The sequence below is a fragment of the Accipiter gentilis genome, chromosome Z, assembly GCF_929443795.1.
Source record: "Accipiter gentilis chromosome Z, bAccGen1.1, whole genome shotgun sequence".
NCBI lineage: Eukaryota > Metazoa > Chordata > Aves > Accipitriformes > Accipitridae > Astur > Astur gentilis.
This window is the reverse complement of record NC_064919.1, coordinates 7,389,724-7,410,471: the sequence shown is the minus strand read 5'-3', so window position 1 is coordinate 7,410,471 and position 20,748 is coordinate 7,389,724. Positions and strand designations below refer to the sequence as shown.

Here is a 20,748-nt window from a genome sequence, read left to right as displayed (position 1 = left end):
CAGAGACCATTAATAGCATAAATATGAAAGTCAACATGATACAAATTGCCTGAACATGTGGGACACCCTGGTGTGCAAATGAGTGTCCCACTCTCTGATGTTCACTCACAAAGACTTACTAAATGGGCTTGTTGGGGCATTACAGAGGGGATGCTCTCCTAATCTATAAACAGAATGAATTCAGAGCTCCTGTCAGCTGTGCCATTTGTGTTGTCATCTTTCCCACCATGCAAGCACCCTGTTGTGTTATCTGATGTGTATTCCCATCCCTGCCTTCCTTCCTGAGGCTGGAGCAAGGTGCAGGATGGAGAACAAAGTGGCATGAAGGCAATCTGCATGGGGCTACTCTGGAGCTGCAAGGACCTGGGTCTGCTGGCAAACCTTTAACAGAAGGAAGAAATGTCACTCTCCAAGACCAGGAACTGTGAAATTACCTGTTCTTACTGTTCCTTTTTTTTTTTTCATACTTGAGTATCATAGTGGTGGGTTGACCCTGACTGGACACCAGGTGCCCACCAAAGCTGCTCTATCACTCCCCCTCCTCAGCTGGACAGGGGAGAGAAAATATAACAAAGGGATTGTGGGTCAAGATAAGGACAGGAGAGATCACTCACCAGTTACCGTCACGGGCAAAACAGACTCAGCTTGGGGAAAATTAATTTATTACAAATCAGCCAGAGTAGGTTATGAGAAATAAACCCAAATCTCAGAACACCTTCCCTCCACCCCTCCCTTCTTCCTGGGCACAACTTCACTCCTGGATTCTCTACCTAACACCCCCCCCCCCCCCCCCCCCCGCCACCCACAGTGGCACAGGGGGCTGGGGCTGGGGTTTATGGTCAGTTCATCACACATTATTTCTGCTGCTTCATCCTCCTCAGGGGGAGGACTGATCACACTCTTGCCCTGTTCCAGCATGGGGTCCCACCCATGGGACACGGCCCTCCGTGAACTTCTCCAGTGTGGCGTCCCTCCCACGGTGTGCAGTCATTCAGGCACAGACTGCTCCAGCGTGGGTCCCCTACGGGGTCACAAGTCCTACCAGAAAACTTGCTCCAGCGTGGGCTCCTCTCTCTATGGGGCCACAGGTCCTGCCAGGAGCCTGCTCCAGTGTGGGCTTCCCACAGGGTCACAGCCTCCTTCGGGCATCCCCTACTCCAGCATGGGGTCCTCCCCGGGCTGCAGGTGGAGATCTGCTCCCCCGTGGAGCTCCCTGGGCTGCAGGGGGACAGCCTGCCTCACCAGGGTCTTCATCACCACGGGCTGCAGGGGAATCTCTGCTCCAGCGCCTGGAGCATCTCCTCCCCCCCTTCTGCACTGACCTGGGGGGCTGCAGGCTTGTTTCTCTTACATGTTCTCACTCCTCTCTCCAGCTGTTGTTTTCTGTCTGTCCCACAACTTTTTTTCCTTCTTAAAAATGTTATCCCAGAGGCGTTGCCACCATTGCTGATGGGCTTGGCCTTGGCCAGCGGCAAGTCCATCTTGGAGCCGGCTGGCATTGGCTCTGTCGGACACAGGGGAAGCTTCCAGCAGCTTCTCACAGAAGCCACCCCTGTAACCCTCCCCCGCTACCAAAACCTTGCCACAAAAAGCTGATACAATCATTATTAGGATATTATTGTAATCCACTGTTCTTAGTTTGTTGACTTCTTCCTTCATCTTTTTCCTCCATGTTTTTTTTCTGTGTTTTTTTTTGGGGGTGGTGGTTTTCTTGTTAATTTTATTTTAATTGCTGGTGAAAATAAAAAAACTCCAAATCAGGAGTGCTAACAAAGAACTAAAACTTCCAAAAAAACACCCTTGAAAGTCAAGAAAAAGCATAGTCACTGATGGCTTATGTTTGGTAAGACAAAATATAAATTCATTTTATGCTGGGATTTTGAAGTTTGCCATTGTAAGAAGCAGCCACTGATTAAAAACTCAGTTCTGCTGAAATGAAGACTTCCTAATTTGTTTATCTTGTGTTTGAGCTGGGATGTCAAAATTTTGAAATCTGTTCTTTTTCTACATAAAACAAAACCAGAAACTTAAGTTTCTTCTAGCTATTAAAGAAATCAAGATGAATTTATGTAGAACACAAAGGGCATCATGTGTGTAAATACAGCAAACAACAGCGTAGGAAGTAAGGAGCTGAAATGTCTTACAATATATCTTTTTAGTAAAGGATAAAACCCAAACTGTTCTTATTCAACTAGTATCAAGGCATACCATTTTGGTTTTGTTTGCTGGCCTTTAAAAAAAAAAAAAAAGAATCCATTAAATACCCACTGGATACATTGGAAAATATGCTAGTGCATAATTCATTAGCTGAGTCCAATGTTAGGGCTGTTGTTATTAGTCAAACAATTGCTTGCCTCTGGCACAATATTGAAGAAATAGATGGACTTTACATTTTACCCTGTTGTGGCTTTACGAATTGAGACATTCTCAGACATAAAGGGGAAAATATTAGACTCAAAGGACTTGTAATGTGAATTTCCTACTTCCAGTTTGAGGCTTGACGAAGAAAAAGAATAAATCCCTTCCAAACTCATGGTCTACTATTAATTTGTTGGGGTTTTAAAAATTATATATTTAAGCTTGTGGCTTAATAATTATTGAGCAAAATATAATAAAGGCAAACTCAGGAGCTGAAGTATTGCTTTCTGTTGTCTTTCCTTTTTCTTCTTAAAGAAATCTTTCAGGTCACCCCTGTTTTAAAGGGACCATCCTTATTCATGGCCTGGGAAGAGGAGTAATTATTTTTCACTAGTAATTATTAATTATTTTTCAGTAGTAATTAACTCTCATCAGTTCACCTTGCTTTTCTCTTAAAATGAAGATTATATGTTAGGTTTGTATTTTTGTTTCGAAACTCAGAGGAATCTTGTTTCTTTTTATATGGTAAGTAAGTTACCTTGCATTGAAATTTTACTGCTCTGCAACATATTTGTTCAACTTTTTTGTAACTGCTTCTGAAGAAGGGAAGAAATAGCTCACAGATGTGTAAGATTCAGCTTCTTAAAACCTTCAGGAAGAACAACTAGCTGTTGTTGTTGTTGAACAGAAAGCTGCTGGTATCCTTTGTGACTAAATGAGACAATGGCTAAATAAAATGGCAGCCTACCACTTCATTTACTAAGTCTTTAGGTGAAAATCTAGACAATTCTGGTTTTGTGGTACTTCCATCAAGTCTTAAATCCAGTCACTTCTAAACATGAAGGCAGTGTCTCTGTTTTGAATAGTGAGATGTCATTTAATGGAAGCTGCTACTATTAATGAAAATCCTAATTATTAAGGGACGTCTACCAAGGGCAGTATTAATTTCTTTTTAATGTAAAGTGAAAATGTTGCTGGCCCAGTGCTTTGAATAACTAATTCTTTGCTTGATGCTGGAAATCTTTCTTGTCGAGCAATAAAAAGATTGATTTTTGTTGGTTTTTAATTTCTAAGGCCATAGGATTACAGAAATAATTTCATAAATTTTCCCATACATGAAACACTGTTCTACATCCAATTTCTAGTGATGCATATGCAGTGTAACACCAACCATATTAAAAAAAAAAAAAAAAAAGCCTTCCTTATTTATGCTTTACTTTATTTTAGAAGGTGGCAGAGAACACAAAGAAGAAATTGGTACTTGCATTTCTACTTTCAAAATGCTTCAAAGAAGCGTAAAACAAAGGCTTTGGAATACAGTTTTCTTTATTTTAATTGTAAAACATATTCACAGAGTAGTCGTCTTTTTTTTTTTTTTTTTTCCCCTTAGTCTTGTAATCACTTTGTTTACTATGGCAAAGTAAGTATTTTCATACTTTAAACTATTCCTTTCATTTTTGTGTTTTCTGGGACAGAAGTAGAGGAATGACCAGTCAATAAGGAGAAATCATCATATTGAAAAGAACAACATGATTTAATAGTTGTCAATTCATGGGCATTAAAATTCAGATACATTGTGAAATACAAGATAGTGACAGAGAACATTAATTGATTCTAACGATAGAATATTCTCTCATGAACAGAAAATAGCACAGACTTTTATCCAGTTCTTAAGCTGCTTTTTAAAGTTTTTATCGAAGCACCTAGCTAGCTTAGTTGAAATTAAGAAAACATCTTGACATTTGACATTATAAAAGGAAATGGAGTCAGTAGCTGTAAAAATAAATATAATTCGTGTCTTTTTGTTTATTTTTGTGCCCACGTCTCAGGTAATTATACACTTTTAATGGTTTTTATACCTGCTTACATTAGAACTAATTATTTTTTCATACAAACATATCTTCATCAAACTATCCAATTAACTGTGTCTGTTATAATAATACATAATGTTGTATATCAATACACAGATCTACATCTAGCCTGATCCCAAATTAGACTACTGGGCTCTTCATAAGTAACACGACAAATGTAAATTCACATACTGTGACTCCGTTACATGAACGTATGATTCCTAGCAAGCGATATCTTCAATGCGAACTTACAGGCATAACTGCGTGATACATTTGGCCATCTGTGATCGTATGCCAGCTCAGCGTCTCTCTGGAGACCTAATTCTTTGTTGCCCTGTGGCTTCTTCGTGCTGCCGAGCTGGGAGCCCAGGGGCTTTCCCTGGAGCTGAGGGATCACCTGGGTGGTGCAGAGCCTGCTCAGCCACCGGCCCGGGGTATGGGTGATGCACAAAGCAGGGGTGGGTTGGGGGGATGCTACGCCTGGGCTGTCACAGCGGCAGCCCGGAGATAAGAACACAGAAGGCATAAGCTAGCGCAAGCCTGAGATTGCTGTGATTTAGGACCTGACCAGCCATCTCCAGAGCGTTGCAAAGTTGGTGAAAGGCTGGATTTGCCTTTCCCGCAGTGCCTTTGGTCTAGCAGTGAGGGCACTTTAGCCAGCCCCACGAGTGGGTTGGATGTGTACATTTTTTATGCAGGCAAAATATAATCCCCAGTCCTGCAAAAAAGATGTGTCTGGGTGAAACCCTGTGAAGGGTTTCCCTGGAGAGGTAAAAAAAAAAAAAAAAAAAAAAAAAAAAAAAATTCATGAGGGTCTCTTCACCTCTGTGCAATAGAAAAACCATGCAGCCTCCTCCAGATCTAGCAGATCTTTGGGGAGGATAGAGCCAGCTGCATAAAAGGCTTCCCTCTTTACAGCAACTCTGGTTCTAGCTGGGATAACAACTGGGATATTCCCTATAGCTTTTCCCATCCCACAACCTCCCTGTCCAAGCTTCAGAATAGACTATGAAATAACATCTTTTTTTCCCATGTTTCTGAAGGTTGGATGGGGGAATAACATGTATTCCTCTTGGTCATGGTCCAGTATTGCATACACTATTCCTTACCCTGTACGGATATTTTCCATTTCTTTTTCCATTTCCATTTTTTCTCCAAAGGGTTCAGAAAAGGTTCTGAATGGCCTGAGAAAATGTGTGAAATGGACACTGATTTAAAAAATGGCTGTTGGGAAATGATTACATGGATTTAGGGGCTTGACCTGTAATAAGTCTCTATTTATAGCTAAGTGATAGAATTTCAAGAAAATCCAACTCCTAGTGGATTAAAAAGGGGGGGGGGGGGGGGGGTGTCAGGGTGGGGGGTGGTTGGCACTGAGATTGCTTCATCCGTATAGTATGAGCAAATATCCACAGTGGATGCAAATATCCTCAGAAGGACGGGAATTTGCCTCTGAGCCTGACGGGAACGAACTCCAACAAAATAACCTCTTGCACTATGGTATCTTTCCACTAGAATCCTACCATACATTGCTTCTGGTTTGTTCAGAGTTTTAAAACAGGACCACAACCGCTCCAGGAAAGAGATTTATTTACTCATGTCCATGGGAAAATAACTACACCAAACCATGAAAGTATACCAGTTGTGTCCTAGTTGGATAAATACCGCTATATCTCATTTAGATATGGAAAAAATGGGAAGCTATAAAACTTTGCGTAATACAAATATTGGTCCTCTGAAATCTTCATAGTCAGCAAGCATAGAGTAGGAAAAAGAGTTCTCCATTTTTAACTGGTAGAACCAATACTGGGTAGAGAATGTCAGAACTGCCTAAGAGATTACTCAAGACCAAGATATTTTTAATCAGGCCTCTTTGTTTTTTGGATATCCAGCTTGAGATACCATAAGTGGAGTAAATATTCAGAAAGCCTTGAGCACCCACTCTCTGAAAAACTGGTTGCATTAAGGTATCTGAAGGTGAGCACCAAGAATTGCTGCATCCAAAATAAGTTTGCATCAGAAATCCAAATTCCCTCAAATTGGTATTTAGGGAGGACCTAGTGCTTTAGGCAGCTCTGAAAATCCTAGGCACCATGCACAGTGCATGTTTTTCTCTGACACTGGCAGATATAGGTAAACATCTTCCACCTAGACCACTGCAGATTTAGTGGAAAGAAGTATTTCAATAGTTATTTTCTCTTAAATCTAAGGAGGATTAGCTAAATAATTCAGGGCTAGTGATACTATTTTTCACTGATAGTTTAAAAAACATATGTACTTCTTAGATACAAATAAGATGTAAGGAAGTGTTTTTTTCTCTTCTAAACCTTAATAGCTGGTTTCAGATTTTATTTAATAATCTTGTTCTAAGACTCCATAATTTTAATGTTTTTTTTTCTAATTTTTGTTTCTTGTGATATGTAAATAGGTAAGAAATATTAAATATTGTAATGTTCTTTCATTAAGACAATAACATTTCAAAGGCTAATGTAAAATCAAGCTGCTAAAGTTTACAATTTCTCTGTCCAGCAGTTCATTTATACAACTGCCCTGAGTAGATGCTATATGCTGCTTAGCAAACGGCCTTTAAGAGTTTAAAAATAACTCAGTAAAGCTACTCAAAGGTAATACAACACTTCTCAGGCATCTTTAATTGGAGTTAAGAAGAAAACAGGGCTTTCTTATTAGTTAATTATTCACTCCCTCATCAATGTTTTATACACAAAAAAACCCACAATTGAAATGTTCAGGAGAATTAATTGTGCTTGTTCCTATGCATGGGACCATGAGCTTATTTTTCAGAAAGGCAAGATTTTAAACTGTAAAACTAGTCCTATTTTTTGGACTGTTTCAGCTGCTTTTATTAAACTCTGTGTTGTTCCCATGTGAAACCAGTGAAAACAGTTATTTTCTAACCTACGTTTTTGTGAGGGTTTTTTTGCAAAACCTCACTGATCCCCTTTAACAAAAAGATTATCTTATTTCAAAATTCCTGATATAATCAATTTGCAGTATTTCTCAAACTGCTACAAATATGTAAAATCTGTGCTTTTAAAAGCTTCTGCTTTGAGTAGCCTTACATTCCATAATTGTGCCCTAGCAATCGTCAAGCTCTATTGCATGCCCCATTCATGAAAAGTATATTTTGTTGGGATGATGTAGCTTAAAGAATTTGGCTCTAAAAATTCCTTACCTAGAGCTTCCATTAAATTATATTAATTTAAAATATCTATGGAATGATACTTTTACAAAAAATACTAAAACAACAACAACAAAAAAGTTAATGGGTTGGGTTTATGAAAATGACTCTTTACAGTAAGTAAAAAAGGTTTATCACAGTTTTGGTAACTTGCATGAGTTCATATCGAAAAGAAATCTTTCACATGTTCTTAATGAATTTAAAACTTTTGTGCTCTAGGTATTTTCAGTTGTACGCTCTGAAACAGTAGACACCATACAGCTTGTGCTTTTTATCAGGGAAGCCTACAAAGCGAACCGCTGCTTCGTTAGGACTGCAGCGTTTCCTTGGCCTGGAGATTGGGTAGCGCACGCTGCCGTCAGCCAGCCAGCCAGCGTCGCAGCGGTCGTACCCCAGGAGCTTCCAGGCGGCAAATATCTGGCCAACTTTAGCGATCTGAGCTCCATCCTTCAAGCACGCCTGAACAGCTTCGTCGTAGGTCAGCTTGGTTGGGTGAATTAGGTAGTAAAATCGACCTAGTAAGAGAAAGAAGGAAAAAGGGTCATTAGCGATGTGATTAAGCTGATGCAATAATATCACGGAGGCTTTTGAGAAGAAAAGGAGATGTTCCACTGCAGAATGATATCAACCAGTGGTTGATTTGGGACTGTGCAATTTGGACGTTGCGCTGTTAAAAATACCTCAATTTTTTGCATGGTGAATTGATAAATATCAGGAGTAAAAAAAAAAAAAAAAAAAAGCCAGGTAGAGAAAACAGACTATTTGAACAAAAAACAGTAGTGCTACATTTATTTCTGTTAACTTAGCACAGTATGGCCTCCCCACCCCCACTTGTATTCAGTGGTAACTGAACTGTTGCAATGCATTTTCATCCTCAGAAGCAGAAAAACAGGAAGAAAAAGATCAGGGGAGAGGGGTAATGGAAGACACCCTGGGATTCTGAGGAGGGCCCCTGTTCTGCATCTAACTTTATGGTGCCAGATGCATTTACCAACAAGGTGACAATGACAATCTAGTGAAACATCTGAGGAACCCTGTAGATTTCAGGCAAAGCAGATCTCATACAGCTGTAGTTTACTGTCAGAGAAGGAAATCAGTTAAACATCCACAGCAGTTCACTTCTACATCATGCTCCCAGCATTAGCTTGAAACCCTTACAAGTTTTCCTCTCAGAAGCATGGCATAGCAAGATCTGGCCTTTGATACCATTTGGGTGAGGGTGGCTGGAGGTAACACATGCAGGTTTACTATCCGACAAGGCGGTGACCTTGTTTCTGATTAAGTACAAGCACAATTTTTTTTTTTTTTTTTTTTTTTTTAAGAAAGCCGAGATATTGCACAGCTTCTCAGAAGCAGAGTTTGAGCCTGTGGTAGATCAAAACCATGCCTGTCTTAAGACTTCATTAGCAGTGTCAAAACCACGCGCAGCAGTTCCGCAGCTCTGTTTCTCTTTAGGCATCAAAGCGTATATCCTCACCATACGACAGCATTGAACCGATAGTGCTGCTAAGAAAAATGTGCCTCTGTCTCAAGGTAATGAAAACATATGCCAGCAAGTAAAGCTCAAAAAGGAAGTCTCCCCTACTAATCCATAAGCAGCAATACCACTAACATTAATTTTGTTTATCAAGGCAATGTAAATTAATTGTTAGCCTTTAATTCATTATACTTAGGGTTATTTATCATCACTGACTTCACAGTTAACTAAGTGTGAGGTAGAAATGGATTGCAAGGAATAGTGTTAATCTGAAAGAATAACAATTTCCAAATAAATTCACAAGCTTTCAATCTGACTGTCCTGTAAGAAGCAAGTTAGATGAAAAACAAAAGAATTTATTCATGTGGGGATCTTATAATTCCAGAGCACACTCTTTACTTCTTAAAAAACAATGTCCTCCAGAATAATATCCTTTTTCTTCCTTATAAAAAACCAGGTGGACACACAAACAGAATTCTGCTCAGTTTCAGGTTACTTGCTTGGTGAAGAAAAAACAGTGAGCAAGATGAAGAGTTACGTCAGCTCCACATCCCTGAAAAAAGCATATGGCTTTTTTTCTAAGTGAAGAAATGTCAAGTCAGATGACAATATAAATACAATTGAATTACCTTTGTGTGAAGGTTGGAAATTGTGTACCGTGACAAGAACATTTTTTTTAAAAAAAGGCATTTACATTGCAGCTGTGGTGAAGAAACTTTTAAAAAATTTCATTACTGTCAGAGACAATATCTACAGTACTTCCACAGAAAACTCATGAGAGTAGATAATCTACCCCTTTGTAAAATGCTTGCTTAACTCCATTTCAGCAAGTTGAGAGCATTTACAAAGTGTTGCTAAAGGAATGTTTATCAAGTGGAAACCTGTTTCTACTATGTTATTAAGAGGTTTCCCCAAAGCAAACAGGATTTCAGACTTAGTGGAACAGGGATTTGGACTGATAGTATGTAAACTTCACCTAGCTTATTAGGTGCTCTTCAAACCATATGTCAATGGAATGTAATTTCCTAGGGCTTTGCAGTAAGGTCAGGCTTTTGACATATGACATCAATAATAAAAATGCCTATACTCTGCCCCTTCCTTAAATGGGAGAACTTTAGTACTAAACCCCACAGGGATGCAAAGTGTATCCAAAACGTCTGATTAAATAAAATTCTGTTAATAAACAGTATAGATTTGCTGGGTTTCCCCTGCTAATAGGTTAGAAGGATTCCTAACTCTTCAATCTTAGTATTTATTAATTGATGTGGAAGGAGAGGGAAGCATTAACTGTCTCTCTCTCATTAATATCTGATAGTTGGGTCACTCCTACAGAGGATGAACTTGCTTGATTTGACAGCTCTCATCCAAATCATGGGGCAGAGAGTTTATGCAAACCTCTAACCCACTCTGGTGAGACCCCACCTGCAGTACTGTGTTCAGCTCTGAGACCCCCAACATAAGAAGGACATGGACCTGTTGGAGCAGGTCCAGAGGAGGGCCATAATGATGATCAGAGGGCTGGAGCACCTCTCCTGTGAAGACAGGCTGAGAGAACTGGGGTGGTTCAGCCTGGAGAAGAGAAGAGAAGAGAAGAGAAGAGAAGAGAAGAGAAGAGAAGAGAAGAGAAGAGAAGAGAAGAGAAGAGAAGAGAAGAGAAGAGAAGAGAAGAGAAGGCTCCAGGAAGACCTTATGGCAGCCTTCCAGTACTTGAAGAAGCCAGAGAGGGACTTTTTACAAGGGCATGTAGTGATAGGACAAGGGGTAATGGCTTTAAACTGCAAGAGGGGAGATTTAGAAGAGATGTAAGGAAGAAGTTCTTCACTGTGAGGGTGGTGAGGCACTGGAACTGGTTGCCCAGAGAGGCTGTGGATGCCCCATCCCTGGCAGTGTTCAAGGCCAGGCTGGATGGGGCTTTGAGGAACCTGGTCCAGTGGAAGGTGTCCCTGCCCATGGCAGGGGGTTTGGAACTAGATGATCTTTAGGGTTCCTTCCAACCCAAACCATTCTATGATTCTAATCACACCCCATCTATAATAGCTATTTTAAGCTTTTGCAAGTAACAGAACAGCTTAAAGAGGAGAACGTGAGCACTTTACCTAAATACCCTACACCCTTGTGACTATGCAAGTTTGAGGCATACACCACCCTTGGAGATTTTTCCAAGCTCAGCTCTAAATTGAGAGATGGGCTATCACCTTCAGAGGCCCAGAAAAGCAGTACCACCCCATTCACTATTTGCTGTACAAAGTGTTAATGCAATGCCTTTGAAAGAGGGTTCTTGGTGGAGTGCTGAGAGAGGATGCCTCCACATGCAGCCAGCCACTGAGTATCTGTGCAATTGGGCTCAGCCCCAAGATGACTCTCAACAGCTTACTGGTTTGCTGGGGCAGCCACTTGCTTAGTCTCATGCCTTCAGTGCTGTGGAGGGGCAGCTGAGCAGCAAACTCGTCTTGGTGGGTGGCAGGACACACACAAGAAATGCTGAGTGCAGGACTGCCTTTGCAGCCAGCGATGGATGCCTATGCCAAAAAGCTTATGGCTACAGAAATCAGTTAAGTAGTTTTACTCTGTAAAACTGCTCTAATTTGTGGTTTCATATGGCCATAAAAGGTGTTCTCAGCAGCTAGCACGGTGTATCTGTAACTTGCACAAAATGTAGACCCTATCATCTGTTCAGCAGACTCAGTTCAGTATATCTTATAGCAATACTAAATGGTTGAGCGAGGCCATTGTTCCTCAAAGTTGAAAAACTTGTTAAAAATTTGTGCAAAGCGAGATGCTTTCGATTCCTTTAATCATAAGGTCCTGATAAGTATTTTGATATCTGGTGATCATCTGAGGTAACTGATTTTAAATTGCCCTGATATCAGCAGTGACTCCAGTGACTCTGAATCAATCCCTTCCAAGAAGGGTATGTAATTTTATTTTGGGTGGGTTTGTTTCTCTTTTTGGAACAATAGCTACATGTTCCCAGGGATAAAATATTCTGAAATGGTCAAATGGTGGAAGTGGTTATCTTATCACATATATTACCGTAATAAACAGGTGGTTCACAGCTTCACTTTTAACACGATCCCTAAAATTTATTATTTGTATTTTTAACTTCATTAACATGAGATTTTTACTTGATTCTGCTAGAGCTGATAACAAATCAATTATGCACTGTGGTTCTGTGTGCAAAGTCTATAACAAAATGCTCATTAATGAGCAGAAAGTGTGATACAGGCTCTCCTCGTATCCTTTTTTGCTTTGAAAATCCTTAATTGTAGAGGAGCAGATAGATATGTTTATGTTTAGCCCACTTTACACTTTTCAGTGCAAAAGATTCCTATGGTTTTTCCTTCAAGAAACTCACTGTTCTCCTTCAGAAGCCCTTTGAAATTAAGCAAATAATAACCACTCAGCTCTACCATTATATATTCTTTGCCCTATGCCTTTTGGGCTCTGTGGGGAAGACCAAAACAAAAGGATTCATCTGCATTTATTCCTCTGAATTGCTGTGTAGAAACCCAAATTGACCTTCTAGAGGGATTGTATGGAAGAGGAGCATCCCCATTCCTTGGGGTAGGGCAGGGAGAGAACCTAGGGTAGACTGCAGCCCTTGCAAACCTCTCGATCATGGCAGGTTGTCCCACAACATGGGGCAGGAGCCTTTAGCTTTTCTAAAGAGAACATGGACTAAAGTGGCTCCTACTGTGAAGGAAAAGTGGCAGAGAAATGGTGGTGAGGGAGCTGAGCTGAGCCATCAGACATCAGGAAATTCCAAAATGGAATTCCCAAATATAAGTTAGAAACTTCCCACTTGTGTATATTAATTGCCTTTTGCCTTTATCAACATGAGGGATGTAAAAGCAAGTTGGGAAACATGTTGCCATCCAATAGTTATTTCTATGGAGGCAGAAAAATTATGTTATTTTACAATATTTTGATGGATTTAACGGATAGCATTATGCTAATTTTACTCTTCATATTGTTTTATGAAACACATCACTATGTATTCTTATAAACTGGTAAGTTGCTGGTACTACTATATACAAAGTGTATGAAACATTTTCAGCTTTTTGACTTTGCCTGCACAGACACAAAGCCTGAACAGTTCTATGAACCAACAGAAAGATTTGAGTATGAAGCAGTTATACAGGCGGAACAAAATGTTCAAGTATTGCACTTAGACTAAGAAAAGATGCTGTAGAGGGTAATTTCATAAAGTACTAAGATAATTTTATATTGCATTGCAGACAAACTTTGTTAAAACAGTTTTCCTGTGCAAGTAACAGGAATGCATACAGAATTTTTCACTAATGGTATAACCCCCCCTTTTTTTATCCGTACTTTTTTTGGTGTATTCAGTTTATCACAGATGGGTTCCAACAGTTCCAGAGTGAAAACACTGAGCCTGGATTTGAACTCACTGCATTGATGATGACATTTTCATTTTTCACCTTAATCGCTGAAGGTAATTTTGCTGTTCTGCACCTTTCTTCTTCAGGTAAAAAAACAAGCTTTGCATGTATTTTAGAAAAGACTTTTTGCTTTGACTGCTGAACTATTTAAAATTGAGGCTCCCCACACACACCTTTTTTTTTTAATGATCCCTGAGATCATAATGTATTTGGGGGATTTCTTTCCCTAAAAAGAACCCAACTGGCAGAAATTTAAACCTCACTCACCCTCTTTCTTCATAGCAGCTCCCACAGCTGACATTCCTTGAGATTTTAAATTTTTTTTTTTGAGCATGCCTTATACTCTCCTGATCCTGGGGCCTTTGGCATTTTTCCAGCCCCCTTACATAAAGCTGAAGGCTTCTCTGTTTCATACCATCAGGAGCCTCCAGCAGTCACTGCCACTGCTGGAAATGCACGGTGTCCTAACCACTTCTCATTTTCCTTGGCTGTTCCTGAGCTGAGAGAATCAATATTGGGTGTTGCAGAAATAGTTCTTTGCCCGTAGCCAATATCTATGGCAATTGAGACCTGGTGGCAAAATGGGGTATTATAAGCTTTTTCTTTTACAGTGAAAAAGCTAACGTGTGCTGTTAAGCATACATAAGATCTCTGAAGCATTGAGCTGAAAATAGGAAGCTGGCATTTTGGGTTGGTCTCCCATGAATAGTGGAGAATATAGCAGGGATGTGTGAGGATAATGTCATCTGGGGAGTTGCTGGTTAAGGAAATGGATGCTGAAAGAAGCAGAAGTCTGCTGATACCTTGAGAGACTTAGATGACACTGAGTTGCAGGGAACTAGAAGAGATGGTGCTCAGCTCTATATATCATTCTATTGCTGTGTAGTATTCTGTCTTGCAGGTCAGTTTAACAGACGCACCAAGAATGAGATGCATTTTAGTGTCTTGTCTTTGATTTTTCTACTACCTGTATACCTTATCCTCACCTTACCTTATTCCTCTTTCTCTCTCTTGCTGTATCAATGCACAGACAATATTTATCTGTCAATACTTTTTTTTTTTTTTTGTCCAGAAATTATTTTTCTCTTTCTTAAAAGATACTGTCCAGCTGCTAGTGTGGAAAAGGCTGGTCTTTAGTGAACATTAGTCACAAATGTTTACACTGCAAGCATCATAAATAGTGCAGCTATCACATTTTCATTCTTTTTCCTTGTTTATTTTATTCCTTGGCACTATTTCTATAATACAGGGTTAATTCTGCATATAAAAGATGAGGTCATATAGGATTTTGTCTTGTATAAATGAAGCAAGAAAAAAATGAGCCAGCATTTCATGGAATGATTCAGCATGATAAAAATCAGCTAAACTTTTGTTTCAGACTGCATCCAACCTAATTTAATATTGTTGCTTGGAGGATTTGGTTTTTTTTCTGAGATGGTGGAGCAGACTTAGCACTAGACCGTATCTTCTGAGAGAAAGGCTTATTTTTATTTTTGGTGTGCTGTAGGACAAAAATGCTCCATTGTGGATAAGCAATCTGTGCATAAACAAAAAAGGCCATGCTCCTCGGTCTGGGTGGGCTGCAAGCCAAACATGTGCAAAGTTGTGTAGGAATTATCCACAAGTGTGATGCTATAGAGGACTATAGACTCCTTTTGTACATGTTTCCTTGCAGCATTCCTCTCATTCACAGCAATACTTTTCAGCCACTAGATTAAACCTGAAATGATAGCAAACTAAGATCAAGTAATTTCATACCAAAAGTAACACCTACTAATAGCAAAAAGCTTGCAGATGCTAAACAAGGTTCAGAGCAGACCAAGCTCACAGCAAAAGTGAACAGGGTTTTGGTATGTGTACTAAGATTAGGTATCGAAGTTACTAGGCATGAAAGCCAGAAATAGCTTTGCTGATAAGGAAGTATTAGTCATATTAGACCTCATACATGAGCAGGAGCTGCTTGACACAACAGCATAGATGGAGTGGTAATCAGAATTTTGTTTTGGTGATACATTTAAGTTGTAAACCATCATAATTATAATTGAATTCAACAGGAAAGCTCAATTAATGAATCACAGGTTTCTTCGTCACTTTAACTAAAATAAACTGGGCATGCACCAACACTGAAAAAGTACATATAAATTTTAACAGGGTGAAAGCAGAGATATTAGAAACTCCTGCCAATGCAAGTTCTGAGTTGTAAAAACAATCTACGTGAACATGTGGCAAAGACAACTTTACTCTGCACATGTGTCCTTGTAAATTCAACAATAACATTTTCCAAGCCTAACATAAGCTTTGACAAACCAAATATCACTTGCTGCCATTGGAGTTTCTTTCCTAAGCACAGAAACAGTCATTTACAAAGTAGTGGTGAAGACGACTCTTACCATTGAAGTTTGAAGTGAAACAGAAAACGTCATATCGGCTTTTATCTTTATCCCAGAACCCATAATTCCTGACCCCAGGCACTGTGTTCTTCCCTCCGCAAGGCTCCCTGGGCTTGGTGATAGGGTACTGCACGGAGCCGTCGCTGAGCCAGCCGGCGTTACACCAGTCCAGCCCTGACCTCCAGGCATCGTAGAGCTGGTCAAAGGAGGCAATAACAGAGTCTTGGTCCAGACATGCTCGCTGAGCCTCATGGAAATTTAAGTTGTAACGCCCCAGCCGTGGCGAGTAAGGGAATACAACACCTGAAGGGGTAGAAAGAGGGTGAGTTACAGGACACTGAAAAAGCAGAAGAAAGGGGAACAGCATCTACAGTCACCAGAAAGAGAAATAAAATTAACTCCTCGGTGTGTGTCAAACTGTTAAGTTGTTTTATTTCTGGGGAAAAACGCACTGCCAGCACATCAGCCACTAGGTTTGAGAAGGGGATAGGGCTACCGCCTTGCCTAGCTGGCTCCTCTCCCTGTAACCCCATCCCTTTCCCAACAGGAACCATGCCATATTTGCACGTTGCTCTCATCTGCAGTTTTCCTGTCCCCACTGTGATCTCACCCTCGTGCACTCCCAGAGTCCTCAAAGAGGAGCAGGACTGGCTGAAAGTTTGCAAATACACCACAGAAAATTCCAGTTTATCAGCTGTAAGATCAATTTCTCATTTAAAAAAAAAAGTAAATTAAACCCCAAACTAGCCCTATTTTTTGTGGGATGGGATTTGGGGATTTTCTGGCAGTCATTTAGAAAGAAGAAATTGTAGTACAGGCACATATGAACTATCTCATTTTACACATAGACATTAAAATGAAATGTTTTGATTGACATAACAGAATGCTATGTTCTTTGCATGGACCCTTGCCAAGATTTCCTGAGAGGTTCAAGACAGCTGGTTTTTTGTTTGTTTGTTTGCTTCTATTTCACATTATCCTAGGAACAGGAAGGTATTTCATGCCTGGCTTAATAACATTTCAAGGCTAAACTGGTTGGAGGCATAATTTTAGTATCCTGAGGTCTTAAAGTAGGAAATCTATAGGGAAATAAAATCAGCGAAGGTGTGTGTGGTTTTAGGGAAACCTTTCTGCTAGTTTCCAGCATTTTTTTTTTGTGGCTTGTCACAGCTCAGGGAAGGAGAGCTCCTCACAGAGGGCATCAGGGAGCACGGTTCCTTGAGTAGAAGACAGGTTTCCCCAACTGCAGATGGTGAGCCATGTAGCACACAGCATGCAGCAACGCAAGACAGCTGTGGTAGGAAGACATGTGAGACACCTCCTTCCCTTGCTACCCCTACGGCTGCCAAAAGCGCTGCTGCCTTGACCAAAGGACACATGTTGGAGAGCCACTGCACTAAGAGCGTGGACCTGACAAATGCTTCCTTCCACCCCTGAGGACTGGTCACAGGCCGTCCCAAAGGCCTGTGTGTTGGTCACCACTGGTGATGGCAGAGAGACCTTCTCAAAACAGAGGACATCCAAGTGGAGATGGAAGATGTGGGGACACCTCCAGGATTATTTCAGCAGCAACATTTTATCAAAGTCATTGCCCTTATCTGACAGATTCTTCCACAGTACATTTTCCGCTTGTTTTATGAAAAAGATCTGTAGTTACAGATTACATCTTGAAGCATGAAAGATGTTTCAGAAAATGCTGAAGAACAACCTCCCCATGTGGCTCTGATGAAAGAGAAAAGAGAGACTTGGAACAAAAGTTTGGACCAGACCACCCTAATCTTTGGCAGGGTTTAGAAACTTAACCCAGATCTAAATTTTACAGTTGGCTTTAGCCCAGTCTAGTAATAGGTGAAATAAAACAGCATTGGAGAAGATCCAGCTCAGAATGTTTATTCTCAAACGTCTTTGTAGAACTAAGTGCTGTAGGATGCAGAGGGACTGAAGACAAGATAATACAAGATGAGCCAAAAACTTTACACTGGTATAAAAGCCCTTCTTTCTTTTTATTTTCTCCCTGCTGATGAATTCTCCCACCTATAACAAGTTCCTTTTCTCCGGGGAAGTGTAGCATAGGATAGAGAAATTACATTATGGTCATGCAAGACTGTCACCATGCAGTGAAGCCATTCTTCTTTCAAAACATTCAAACACACTTCGCTGTGTATTCCACCAGTACCTTAATATCTCTTTTCTTTCCCTTCTCTCCCTCACCCATCTATCATCCAAGAAGTGTTATTTTTGTTAAACAAAATCTTTGTTATTACTAAACCTAAGTGACTTGGTCCAAGAAAATAAAGCATGCAAATGTAAACTTGGCAGGATAATAATAAACAATATTTTGCTCTCCTTCAGCAATTAACTAGAGAGTCTGCTAAGGTTCTCTCCTTTTGTAAGTCTTTTGTTAAAGGGCTTTTCAGTTATTAACTGTTCTGAACTATAAAGCATGAATGTAATGTAACACAACATGTGCTGTTAACTGTAACTTCATAAACAAGAAGCTGTAGATGTTTCATATTTTTCTGGATCTCTGTTTTTCCTTCCTCCTCCACACCTCTTTTTAAAAAAATTATTTGTTCCCCCTCAGTGCTAATGTATAGAAATATCACTGGCTATGATAAAAATGTAGCAAATGTCAGGAGTCCAAGCTTTATTACTTTATTAGAAATCAAATACTTATTATTTTTCCAGAATGACACTTCCCCAGACAACTGACTCCTTGTCCAGTGCATGTCTCTGATTTGCATATACATGTGAAAAAAACCCCTAAAATCATCAGAGGTGGGTATTATTTAATCATGTTCTAAACTTACATATTTCTAAAAAATGAGCAACAATTAAATGGAAACTTTTCAAGCAGATTTGATTCCTTAAGGTTTCCAGAATCACTTTTTAAAAGGGGTTAAATAGGTATGCAAATTTTTTACAAATGTATTTGAGTTTGACAGTTTGAGACATAAAGTTTTAATAATATAAACATGCACAAAACTGTAATATTAGCTTTGGGCTATATTCGGGTAGACTGCATAGAAGCTGATTTTTGTTTGAGTTCATCTGCAGTACAAGCCTGCAACTGATTAGCATCAATTTCACCCTGCAGATGGGGGTGGCCATTGCTGATTTTGTAGAGCTAAATTGACTGGGTATGTATTTACTGAAACTTTGCATTATCTTGCATCTTTGTTAATATTTTTTTTTTCTTCATTTCCCTATCCAATCTAGTTGAAATTTATAGTTGGATCCTACTATTCATCTTCCTTTTGTTACAATTTAGCACTGCTGAACTTTAGTTAATTGCAAAGCATCTTCTTCAGTCTTGGATCTTATAACCCGTCAAAAGATAATCCATCCCATCTGTTCTTGAATGGACAAAAGCTGTCCTGAGGCTTGTTACTGTTCCCAGACTACAGACTGAATCTAAACTCCTGACTCCAACCCTGTGCTTCACCACTAGACGAAACACCCACTTCCAAACGTTAACAAATTCAGCTTAAAAAATGGAGGAAAACTTGCAGCCTCAGATGGTTAAAATCTGGTTAGTTTGTGGGAAGACTGATCTGAGGAGCCTTAACTTGACCTTCGTGATTCGGCTCCCTACCCTAAGGAAGCAGCTGAGCCACTTGTGGAGCCTGAATGGAGAATATTAATTTACCATATCGACTTCACAGTGTGGCTCCTCTCTCAAACATGCCGTTCTCTGGAATAGGTCCTGCCTCCAGGGAGGGACCTCCTTTCCTCCAAGCAAGGGAGAAAGAACCTGAGACACATCAATTCAGTGGAGAATAAATCTGGTAGTGAAAGAGGAGGGCCAGGTGAAGCTTGCTGTATTCACCTATGACAACGCAATAACTGTCCAGAAAAATGACTGTTGTAATGGAAATTAGGATTTCTACCAAATAAGATCCGGATGTATAACATATCCTCCCCATATGCACACCTGCATTTCCATGAAAGCCTTACACTTAATTCTGTAAATGTACAATTCTGTTTCAGTTACTGTCGTTTTTAGGGAATGCAAAAGAGATTGTATCTGTGTGTCCTCTGTAAGCTATTTGTATTTCAGAGTCTTATATGCAGGTAATCCCTAAAATTCAGTGCAAGTGCTCTGCAATTACTCAGTCACTACGGACATATTGTCAGTGCAAGGAGCTGTAATGATTACCTCAAACAACAAGGTGAGGAAATAGCCCTAGAAAGCTCAACTCCTGTAACAATTTATGGGTGACTATTAAGCCAGCACCATACACAATTAGCAGTTTTAAGGGTATTTACACATAGAACAAAACAACACAAATTTCTGTTGACCCATATGGAAAAAAAGGTATTTTTATAGCCAAAGTAAAGAAATGGGCTTCCTTGAGTTCTAGCCCAAGCAGAAAAGTAAGTTTTCTTGTAGCCAGTGTAAACACAGGGTAACGGTAGGGTTTGCTATATACTATACTGTAGGGTACAGTTTTATGCTGGCAGGTTCATACACTTGACGGCAAAATTTTCCATGCTGGGTTTCTAAAACTCTGTAAAAAGTGGTAAGTCCCTCATTTTCCTTGAGACTCTATCTCCAGTTCTCTGCCTGTCAGGACTGTCAGATAACTGATCATTCAGCACGGACTCCATGGGTGGACCACTAGCTGTCAGCAGGTATCAATCTCCCTAAAAATGAAACTGAAGCTTGAGATGGTGTCCATCCAGGCCACAGCATCCCATAACCAAGCTGTCAGTGGGGTTGCTTATTTCTGACAAATACAGGCATATGAACTAGACTCACCTAGCCTGGGAGCAGATTATTTGCTTATTTCTCTACAACCTTTATCAAAATTTGGAGACTTTTGTCTTTCCTTGCTCTCCTTAGGCTAATTAGTCCTAATTCTTTTAGCATTTTCCTTTTGGGTCATCATTTCCAGATAATTTTTTGCTGCTGTATTTTCAACTTTTTACTTCACCTGCATCTTTCAAGTACCATTTCTCACAGCACTTGCAAACACAGCAGTGTCTGCAAAGACCTGTTACCCTGTCACAGAAGGAATTACATTGTTCTGTCATGACTTACTCTTGACAAACTCCTGTTGCCTTTTAC

The 20,748-nt window shown here is 40.0% G+C and overlaps 1 protein-coding gene across 1 annotated transcript in view; it reads right to left on the bottom strand.

Moving 5' to 3' along the window:
• Positions 1 to 7,592: 7,592 nt before the first annotated feature.
• Positions 7,593 to 20,748, bottom strand: part of HAPLN1 (hyaluronan and proteoglycan link protein 1) — a 63,906-nt gene continuing 50,750 nt past the window's right edge. The window contains exons 4-5 of the mRNA XM_049794534.1: positions 15,678 to 15,980; positions 7,593 to 7,922 (exon numbers count right to left, since the gene is read on the bottom strand). Coding sequence (XP_049650491.1) covers positions 7,633 to 7,922; positions 15,678 to 15,980 — 593 coding nt within the window. The 3' untranslated portion in view covers positions 7,593 to 7,632. The remainder of the gene's footprint in view (positions 7,923 to 15,677; positions 15,981 to 20,748) is intronic.